Source organism: Oryzias melastigma, linkage group LG2, assembly GCF_002922805.2.
Source record: "Oryzias melastigma strain HK-1 linkage group LG2, ASM292280v2, whole genome shotgun sequence".
In the NCBI taxonomy this organism is placed as follows: Eukaryota; Metazoa; Chordata; class Actinopteri; order Beloniformes; family Adrianichthyidae; genus Oryzias; species Oryzias melastigma.
The window spans coordinates 9,678,420-9,689,504 of NC_050513.1; the positions used below are offsets into that span (position 1 = coordinate 9,678,420).

The 11,085-nt window shown below is 38.9% G+C and overlaps 1 protein-coding gene across 1 annotated transcript; it reads right to left on the minus strand.

The window, feature by feature from the left end:
• Nucleotides 1-174: 174 nt before the first annotated feature.
• LOC112159962 (kelch-like protein 41b) lies at nt 175-8,666 on the minus strand. The gene is made up of 6 exons (XM_024294232.2): nt 7,449-8,666; nt 6,204-6,361; nt 5,937-6,044; nt 4,511-4,696; nt 566-712; nt 175-471 (listed from the first exon to the last, which is right to left on the minus strand). Exons 1-6 carry the CDS (start codon nt 8,559-8,561, stop codon nt 360-362), a joined length of 1,824 nt encoding a protein of 607 aa, XP_024150000.1. The 5' UTR covers nt 8,562-8,666; the 3' UTR covers nt 175-359.
• Between the last annotated feature and the right edge of the window lie 2,419 nt (nt 8,667-11,085).

Consider the following 11,085-nt stretch of genomic DNA (forward strand, 5'->3'; position numbering starts at 1 on the left):
TTTCTTATTTACTTCTGGAGCCAATGACTGACCATTTGTGACAGAAGTCACTTGTTTTCAGGCGCTCCTACCTTATAATCTTCTACCGTGTGGATTTATGACAATGTCAAGATAGAAGGAAGGCCGGCAAAATGCACGTTTCTCCTCATTTACATGAAAGAAATCACACCAGTGTTTGCTTTTGAAAAAAAAAAAACAGTTTAAATGTTTATTTTTTACAAAACATGACCTAGAAACGATGTAAACAGAGATGTGGACGTCAGTCCAAACTGACTCCTACTTTTCTCCCGCAGATTCAAAGCGGAAGAGAGACGGACGTGTTGACGGACAGACGGACGGCAGAAAGCACGCGCTTGTGTTTACAGTTTAGGCATCCTGGCGGCGTTCAGGCGCATAGAGGTGCAGGAAGAGCCGGCGGCGTAGCGCATCTCCCTCAACATGCCACTCCACTGTTTCTTATCCTCCTCGTACCTGAGGGGGGAAGAAAAAAATCAATGTCAGAACCTGTAAAGACCCACTGGCGGCGCTGGAAATGCCTCTGGCTCCTTTGTAGTTGAAAACGTACTGCCAGACGTCGGTGACCTCTGTGGGAGCCACCTCCTTGTCCTCCATCTGGACCATGGCGAAGCCTCCCACGGCGTACAGGCAGCCGCCAGTGCTCACCAGGTTGATGGAACTCCTCTCTTGAGGAAACTCGGTGAACGGCTCCCACCTGTGAAGATGAACGCTTTCACACCAGGAAGACACTTCCAAAGAAATTTAGTGTTTATTTGTGTTCGCCTTAGCTGCACACTGGTGTGTTTGTCCGTATCTGTGTGTGTGTGTTGGCCTCAAACAACAGTTTACCAGGAAAAAGGACACAAAACACCCTGAATTTTTCTTTACCTCCCTACTTGAACTTGATTTAGGCTTTTATGGAACCAAAAAAATAACATTTTTTAAATATTTTTTGAATTTACAGTCAATAACACTAAATATTAGACACATTAATTCAACGGTCAACAATGACTCGTTCCTGAACAATAATTTTTTGTAGTTTTCACTGATAAAAAGCAATAAAATGTTCTTTTATGAGAATAAAAACACCTGTCAAACTGAGGATATAGTGTCTAAATTAAGCTATAACCCAGTAGAATATTAAGTTATAGTGTATTATATTGGGTGTAAAATGTTAATGTAAATCGGTAGTGTTAGCGTAAATTAGCGTAAATTAGTAGTGTTAGCGTTTATATACATAACCATTTAAATAGGTACAGGTAATTGTTAGTAATGGGTAAACACGATTCATTTGGTGGTAAACATTCTGTATAGTATGGAAAAAAGTATATCATGATACAAAATATTTTATATCATGATAACGATATATATCACGGTATATGACAATAAAGTATTTATTCTCTAAAGAAAATGTCTGATGTTGTGGCAGCTTTTGTGAAAAGTTGTGATGTTTTTAATACACGATTGTTTTGAAAAGTGCCTAAAAAATGTTAATTATGAAATAAACTTCACATCCTCATATTCCAACTCTTTTTACTGTGAAAGAAACTCTAGGAAAATGCTTAACCATCACTATATATAATGTTGTTGTGCTGTTTAACTTGAATAGAACTGTGAAACCAAAATGCCACCACCCCGCGGGGTGACCGTTCACGCCGTCCTGAAGAAAAAAATGTCAGAGGACTAAAGTAAACTAATAAAAGAGAGCATGGTTCTCGGTAAGGAGTCGGAAGGGTAACGGTCACTAAGCTGCGCCGTCTTCCATGACTGTTGTCACGGTAGATTGGTCAAAAGTTGCAAAAAGTCGTTGGTTTGCTTGAATTTGCGATATAAACAATAGAGGAGAAATGGCACGATATGCACTTTATTATCGCCAACACGATATATATCGTCATATCGCCAAGCACTAGTGTACGGTATTGTATTTATGATCGCAAAACACAGGTAAAGACACTGGATGAACATTTCAGGGTTTTACTCCTTAAATAGCTACCTTAAGTGTTAAGATTTTTAATTACCATAACTCTTCAACTATTTACACAATTAATTCCAGCGGATTCCGTGAGCTGAGAAAAGCACCTTTGCGTTGATATGCAACACTTTACAATAGTAACGTTTTTACGCAATTAACGTAAATCGACTGATCCCGTTTGAATTACGTTAATTGCGTTAATGGTCAAAGAATTGTGGTAGTTCGAAGACCGTCGAACGGTTTCATTAAAACAGTACTATATACATTATACTCTGGCGCGGTATACATGAATAACCGGTCCGCTATACATCTACTGAACTTTTATTCACCAATGATGGCACCAGTGATTAGCCTGGCGCTAGCTCAATAGCCTGACAAGGCCTATGCATAGTGTAGGGGAACACGATAAGCTCCACTCACACAAAATACAAGAAAGTAAATGAGATTGGATAAAATACAACAAACTACTGTATCGGAGATTATAAAAAAAATCAAAAAATTTTTAACCATTTTTTGGATGTTTGGAGTTCAACCCTTAAATATGGGAGTTGTTGCCACTAACAACTAAATAACACACAATCTTTAAAGTACCAAAACTGTCTCACCGTTTATGCGATTAACACGAATCAGGTCATTTTGACGCGGAAAAGAGGATTTTTATTTTTTACTTTGCAAAAAAATGCAACACTTAACGCACTTTTACGCGACGGCGCAAGGCCCTCTTTTCCACGACTAAATCGGCTATTTTTCGTTGATTGCGTTAACACTTCACTAATGTAAAGTGTTGCCTATCAGCGCGAGACTGCTTTTTCTCTGCTTCAAAATCTGCTGCAATTAGGTTAAATGCATACACGTCGAAGAGTTACGGTAGTAAAAAGAATGTCAACACTGGAGCCAAAGCTCCAGTAAATTTGTTTCGACTTGTTTTCAAACCCAGCATTTATTGGATATGATCTATTAATAGATGATAAATAGTTCCTGGAGTAGAAAGAAGATTTTTCTTGGCTGAATAGTCTCCCTGCATCCATAGTGTAACAAACTGCATCAGTGTTCACTTGCAAGTGAACCACTTATTTCTCGTATGTCTTGCGTTTCTTAGAGTTGTAAGTGGGCCAAACTGTAAGAAGTGTTTATGGTGCCAATATGGTAATATCTTCAAAAAAACATTTTTTTTAAAAATCTTCTATGCCAGGTATGATAACTGTTAGGGTTTTTCAGAATATGTTGAGTGGCTTGCAAGATCTGCAACTTCCAAAAATAATGTAAACCGCCTCAAACTTTCCAGTTTCCAACCAATCAAGAAGGACAGAAACATGAAGCAACTGAGCTGTGATTGGTTGAAGTCAAAAAGATGAATAAGGATGCATCTCACGCAGCATTAATAAAAGCAGGAGGGACGTTTTAGCACAAATTTTGCAATGCCAATTTACTGAAAAATACGTATTTATTATTTTTTTTTTACAATTGACTGGCTAAACTGGTGATACGATTCCACAAATTTTTCTCAGATAAAAACAGAATTTTAACAACAAACTAAAGATATCTATTGTTTTTTCTAGATCCACAGATCCAATAGTGGAGGACCAATTCTGACCACATAAGGATGGAAGTTGACCCCAAAAATGAGCCTGAATGAAAGAAAAGACAAACCCAACACAAATTTACACAAATAATTCGGCAGTTAATTGAGCTTTGATGCAAGATAATGTCCTAAACGAAGGTTACAGTCATCTACTTTTGTTATTTGTGGTTGGATGTGGTCAAATGTAGAAGTGTTTGCTTTAAAATAGGGCAATGATTTCCAGTATTGATTTAATTCACCAGAACCTTCAGTTTTTTTTATTTTTTTATTTTTTGATTCTTTCGATTCGTCTGATTCTCTCAGTTTATATCAATTCAATTCAATTTTGAGTTTACACATTTAGACACATTTGTTGGAAATACATTAATAATCTATATATATTTTTAAGATATTCCTATTAATCTGACAGTTCACATACTGTAGACTGCATCAGTGAAATCATAATGAGATTGTTAATACCGTACAGTGTTACATTGATTCTCAAATGGAGAACCTCCAACAATTGTTCTGATTCTCCTGGAGGGTGTTTCAGTTTGGCCACTAGGTGGCGATGGTGCTAAAGCATTACACCTTATTCCAGAAGAAGAAGAAAGAATTAGCAAAAAACTGTGTTTTAGACCACAAATGGTTACTTTTAATAAAATGTTTCCATAAAAGAGTTTGGAAAATTAACATTAGCAGTTCTATGGGAAATCTTTTTATACGTTAGCATCAAGCTAGCAGACTTTAGCATTATGTGTCAGCTCAATCTATACTTTTATGGATTGATTATTGATTTAATTAACCCAGCCCTACTTTAAAACTACACAACTCTGGGGAAAAAATGGGTACAAGTAATACTATTAGTACTATCCTAAAGCTATTTATTTAACAGTTTTAGTCAAAAACATATTTTTTTTCCATGTCTTATTCAGATGATGTATGTGTATTAGTTTCGACAAACTCAAACTGGTTCGTACTTGTTGGTTGCAAAGTCGAAGGTCTCGCAGGCGGCAGTGAGGCCCTCCTCATTGACGCCCCCAGCGACCACGATTTTCCCCTTGTGGATGGTGGCTCCGAACATGGCTCTGGGTGTCTTCATGGCGGCCATCTCCCTCCACTCTGACTGCTTGTGGTTGTACACAAACATTTTGTTGAGGGCTTTGCTGCGTAGGAGACAAAAGTACGTTAGCATTTAGGTTTAAACTTTAAAGAAAAACGACTTTGTGTGACTGGACATGACGTCAAATCAAAAACACTAAAAGGCAAGTTTCTGGGGAGCTTTTACTTGTTCAACGTCAAGCACTGCTTTAAGGTTAATAAATGAGTGTTTACAGTCCAGACTTGGTGATAAATGAGAGCCTGGAAAGGTGACCTTTGTGCTCGGCCCTATTGCACACATACAGATATTTATGGAAATGTTCTTTGTGGAGCTTAAAATTCAGCAGCGGGCATTTTCCTAATGACTGATTTATTGTGTCTGTAGCTACAAATCACTAGAGACTCGCTTATTTTAAAGCAAGAGAAGAAAAGTAGATTTAATGTACTTTTTGTCACATGTGCATTGTTGACATTCTGATTAAAATGAACCAAAATGAAAGGGCAAAAAAATGTATAACTATTTTCAGCTATTTGTAACAATGATTTGTTTCAATTTTTTTTTAATTTGACAGAAAAAAGAAAACAGAATAATTAGTTCTCTTTATTTACGGAATTGTGACAAAAATATTAAATAAGAAAAGGAATATTGTGTTTAGACTAATTTTCTGTAATTAATCTTAAAATATTCTAAAATGTTGCCAAAAACTGACAAAGAATCTTTTTTTTTCTGACCAACAATTCATAAAACAATACAATATACAACATCTATCTATCGAATAGGCAGATGTATCCATCTATAGGATGTTTCTACCTACAGAAGGAATCTATCAATCTATTTGAGCATGTATAGGTTGAACAGCAGAGGTCCAAGAGTTGAACCCTGAGGAACTCCGTGTAATGGTTTCTATTGGCTGGTTGTTGGTGCCATTGAACTTAACTCTAACATATATCTATGTTTCCCATTTTCATATTATGATTGAAGCAGACTAGGCATCAGTTAATAAGCCCCACCCACTTAAGGGATCATTTGTTGCTGGTCAGAGGGAACATATGTAGATGAAACAAAAGAATTAGACCCTGAGGAATGCCTACATTTATGATCACCATGGAAACAACACAAACAGCAATTATTTTATACCTTTACTAATACAAATCTATTATCAGAGTGGTATCATTTTAGCATGCTGGACAGCCCTTGGACTGCAGTTGTAGTGAGTGACAGGCACCATGATGGACCACAAACAGCTGCAGCCCTCAGCGTAAGAAGACTCAAACACACACGGCCGCTCAGGCTTTTGAACTCACTTGTCGTCGGTCTTTCCTCCGATGCAGTACACCAGGCCTTTGTGGGAAACCACGGCGTGACCGTGAATCTTCAGGGGAAGCTTTTTGGTCTCACTCCACTTCATCTTCCTGAAGAACGGGGGTCATTTTAGATGTGGCGCAACAGGTTTCTTGTCTTAGGAGTGTTAGTTAAACAGGTGATAACATTATAAATCCTCGATTGGGTTAAAGCAGTAAAGCTGCTGAAGTATTTAAGGCTAAAGTAAAGAGTAAAGGACTTTCACTGACTCTGTGTCGTAACACATCACAGAGTCCAGCGACTCGTTTGTCTGGAGGTCCTTTCCAGCCACCGCAAACATCAGGGTGTCACTTTCCCCGATGTTGAAAAGACATCTGGGAGAGGGCATAGGCGGCAGCGCCATCCAGTCCGCCGACAGAGGATCAAACTTTGGAGAGGAAATATAAAAACTTTGACTTTTGATTCACAGACATTCACTTTAGTACTTGTTTTTGTTCAAGACCCATCAGGAAATGACAGAAAATTCAGTGTAAAATAAAGAAAGGATATTTTAAAGACTGTGCATCCATAATTTTGAGGAAAAAAATATGTTTGCAATTTTTTAAATTTAAAACTTTACTTTTAATTTAAACTATTAGTGTGGTAGCCCATTTATGCCAACAAACCTCTATGCTATAGAAGAGCATTGACAGGAATATGAGCTACAATTTGTAGAGAAACGAAAATTTGTAGATAAAAGACAGTTATTCCAGAAGCTGTTTTTGTCTAAAGCAACACATTAAGAAATGTTCATTCCAAATTAAGCACAATGAAAATATATATGCTTCAAGTAGTGAACTTTTTCCAGAACTTGTTCTTTTTATTCATTTCTACACTGACTTAACTTTTACTTTAGATGCAGTTTGGAAATTCTGGCTGTAGGATCAGGACTTTAGTCATCAAGAAATTGAGTTGATGTTTTTTTTCTCCTCTAAGTGACAGATTTATGTCTTCCGTTGTAAAGAATGTTGTCATCTGTAAAGAATTGATAGAAAGACCAATGCGTATACATGGTTAAAGTCAGAAATATAGTAAAGGTTGAGAAGATAAAGGGGCCAAGAGTAGAACCCTGTGGAACGCCAGTGGAGAGACGGTAAGAACTGACAGGATACTTCAAAAAAGTTCATCACATAGAATACATTTTTAGGAACTTTTTGAGCTAAATGAAGTAACTTAGCTTCAAAGTGTTGGATTGTTTCTCCGATTCGAATGTGTTTGGGGAATTGCAAGAAAAACATAAGGAATAACCTTTAATATCTGTAGCTCCAATGTCTTTAAACTCTTGTAAATCTTCAACTAAAACAGCTTTAAACTGAAACGCTATGTTTCTAGAAAATTGTAAATACTCGTAATCTTAAAATTTGAGACACTTTTTCAATTGAAGCCGTAATATCAAAAATATTCTAAAATAGATGTAATGTTTTAATGAATTCACTTCAAAGAAACTCAAAATGTTTTGGACAAATGGTGCTTACCAAGTAGAAGTAGCACTGCAAAGGCGCGTCCTTGTTCTCCTCGTCCATGAAGAGTCCTCCGATGATGTACAGCTGGTTCTTCTGCGACACCAGGCTGACGTGGTTACGCGGCACCTGCTCGGACATGGCGGCCAGGAAGCACTCGTTCTCGCCGACGTCGTACGCCACGGCCGCCGTGTCGTTGATCATCAGGATAAAGTCTCGCGCGTGCATGCCGTGTCTGCGGGTGTCGTTCAGGAAGCCGGGGAACGGACTCTCTTCGTCCTCGCCTCCTTCCTTGCTGGCCCCCTCCTCTCCCTCCTTCTTCTTAGGTTTTTCCGGAAGTTTCCCCTTGAAGGCGTCTCTGATGACCTGGATGGTCTTCTGCAGTTCGGGGTCGGCCTTGATGATGTCGTCCGTCTCCACTTTTTCCTTGAAGTACTTCTCCGGCAGCAGGCGGAAGCGGATGCAGTCGAAGGCGTCCTTCAGGAACTTGACGCGCTTCTCTCGGTCGTGGCGGACCCAGGCCATGACGGCCTCGAACACCATCTCCTCTTTCTCCACGTTGAGCGAGTCCCCTCCGACGATGGCGAACATCTCGTGAGCGGCGAGCTTGAGGAACTCCTCTTCCTTGTGGAGGAACTCGAAGCGGTCGGCAATGTAGTTGCGGGCGGAGACGGCGAGCCGGGGGCAGCCCAGGACCAGGCCCATCCTGAAGATGGCCATGCAGTTCCCCAAAGACAGCTTCTTCTGGAGGTAGTTGACGCAGACCGTGAAGACGGAGGGGATCTGGAAGCGGTTGGCCACCGCGATGATGTCCTGAACGTTGTCGTCCGTCAGGTCGATCTCGGCGGAGTAGAGGTACTGGATGATCATGTCCAGGATGGAGGGGTTGACGTCCTCCAAAACGACCTCCTTGGTGTTCTCCACCTCCTTCCCGTCTTCCGTGAAGAAGATTTCCCTGAAGTAGGGGCTGCAGGCCGCCATGATGAGCCGGTGGCAGGGGAAGCAGCGGTCCCCCACCTTCAGGGTGCAGTCCACAAACTTGTTCTCGTTCAGCAGCTCCTTCAGGCCGTCCTGGAGCAGGGTGCTCTGAAACAGCCGCAGCTCCTCCTTGATGGCGTTGGGGTCCATGGCGAGTCGGGAGCCAGCAAAGCGAGGGGAAGAAGGAGATGGGTCACCGAGGGTCCTGTTGGCAGTCGCTCCCGGCTGGGAAAGGCAGAGCGGAGAAAAAGGGGTCCCGGTTGTGAACGCTCTGCAATTTAATCCTCCCTAACTCTAAATATAGCTCCCCTCACCCACCCCGCTGCATGCTCCAGTGGAATCTGACGGGGCCAAATCGGAGGGCTCTCCCAGCTGCCGTCACAGACTGAAAGAAGCAACTGGGAGATTCAGCCGCCGCGGTTCGGCCTGTGGAGGGGTCATGTGACCGGCTAACAGCCGTCAGAGATCCTGAATGGATCGCTATAATCTGTGAACCCAAACTTCATTAGTTACCAACTTTATTTATTTTAATTCGCATTACCAAATTATCGTTTTGGATTTATTAAACTTAGGCACATTTTCCAAGAGTGGAAACGAACAGAAGATGTCTAGTGTGGATCAGCAGCAGCTCCCAAAGTGTGAGGGGAGCGTGTGGAGTGAACGTTCCTCCTGTGGGCAGCACTAAAGATAGACCAGGCACCCGTCGGGGGTGGGGGGTGGGGGGGGGGCTTCGGTCCGAGATGTAATTTAGGAGGAGGAGGAAGAATCCTTTATTTCCTTGAAGGCACCGTGAGCTAATGAGGCAGGAGTTGAACTGAAGGAGTTTTCATTATTTCCATTTTTCAAAATAAAAGTCTCGATGTTGGAACTTGACAATCTAGTTACCATTGATGCACACTGGTTTCTCGCACAGAATTATGGGACATTTTTTGGAATTGTAGATTTGGAAACCCCCAAAACACTCAAAATGGTGAACACACTTTGTAGCGCTCTAAAAAGTAAAGGAATTTGAACATAGCCTGGTTTACTATGCTAGAACATTAGCATTTTTTGTTAATGGTTTTTGAACTAAAAAGTAAAAAAAAATGTGTTTTAAGGGTTTTTACTAACATGTATTTGAAAATAATAATGTTCAATTGTTTTCTGAAAGAATAAATATAAACAGATTTTCTCTGTTTGCTAACATGCTAACACCAAGTAAACAGTTAGCTTCATTTAGCACAAAGCTAACCTTTTTTTCCCTTTACTTTTTTGTTTTGTTGTTTTTAATCAAGAGAATTTCAATATTTTACTTTTAATGTGAATATATTTAACATGAAGATTTTATTCTACAGAGAAAATAAATATATGATTACCTGAGAAAAAAAGTGTCTTATAATCCTGTTTTAATAATGTTAGATACTGTTTTTAAGGCTCATCCTAAACGCTCAGGACGATAAAAGTAGAAAAATATTGCGCTTTATAAAACAATATAAAGAAATGTTTATTATGTGTTTCTAGTGTTTTCTATTGCCTTGTGGTCTGGATTTTGTTTGGATGCATGTTGGTCCATTTCTAATTAAATGTAAGATTGTTAATTCTGAGACATTCTGGAAAGTTTTCTAATTTCATAAAGGATTTTTAATCTGAACTGTGACGGTTCTTTTGTAATTTGATATTACATACAGCTGTGATAATGATAAGTTTGGTACCTCGGGAGAGAGAGGGGGAGGGGAGGGGAAATGATGTCACCGCTCCCTATGTCAATCATGTTCGGGTAAGCCCCGCCCCCACATGAATAAAGCTCAACTTTGACATCTAAATGTCAGAATTGAACCCATAAAATGAGGACTGAAAGGAAATAAATAAACTTTTTTTATTTGGTAACAATTTAGATTTATATACTTTTACTTAAGTTTTCAAACGTTTAAATTGGATTTATTTATTTTTTCAAATTTTCAATATTAAATATAAAAAGTCAATTTTGAAAATTTACAATTTGTTCTATTTGATTAACTTTAAACTGATACTGATTTGACCCCATAATTCAGAAACTAGACATTTGGCACCAATTCGCAGAGATTCCTTCAAAATCCTGACATTTTTAACCCCTTAATGCCTGTTGTCACAAATATGCAACAAACCACTTCGCCTAATAATTACCTAAATTTAGTATCTAATGAAAAGCAAAAACATATTTATTTTATTATTTGTTTTTTTTGCTTTTTTTACTATAGCTGGAGAAAAAAAACAGGTGTTAAGGGGTTAAATACTTTACACTAAGAACGATTTTCAAAATAAATCAAATTTAAAGCTAATAATTAGGGCTGTGAACATTAACACATGTGATTAATCAAACAAAATTAATGCGCTAATATTCAATAACGCAATTTAATGACACCTGGAGGAGCAGTATTCATTTGTTTCGCCGATTTAGGCTTCCACGGCATATTTCTGTTCAAAAGCTGCATATTGTCACAAAATTTACCAAGTAAAATACTGTGACCACTAGGTATTAATCATAACTCAAAAATGCCATCATTAATTAAAAATGAATGCTCTAAATGTACAGTTTTGTGTGATTTTATATTGGAGTTGTTTTCAGATAAAAAGTGGTCGGCAAATACTGTAAGAAAAAAAAAAAGAAAATTGCGATTAATCGCGATTAATTTTTCCCAAGTTTGCGATTAATTCG

What these genes read in the sequence shown, in the direction of transcription:
- LOC112159962 (XM_024294232.2), bottom strand. Translation starts at nt 8,561, where the DNA reads ATGGACCCCAACGCCATCAAGGAGGAGCTGCGGCTGTTTCAGAGCACC. An exon ending in TGCAGTGCTACTTCTACTTG is followed by an intron (nt 6,362 to 7,448) that starts GTAAGCACCATT and finishes TCCTCTCCAAAG; the next exon opens with TTTGATCCTCTGTCGGCGGA. An exon ending in GAGGTCACCGACGTCTGGCA is followed by an intron (nt 472 to 565) that starts GTACGTTTTCAA and finishes TTCCCCCCTCAG; the next exon opens with GTACGAGGAGGATAAGAAAC.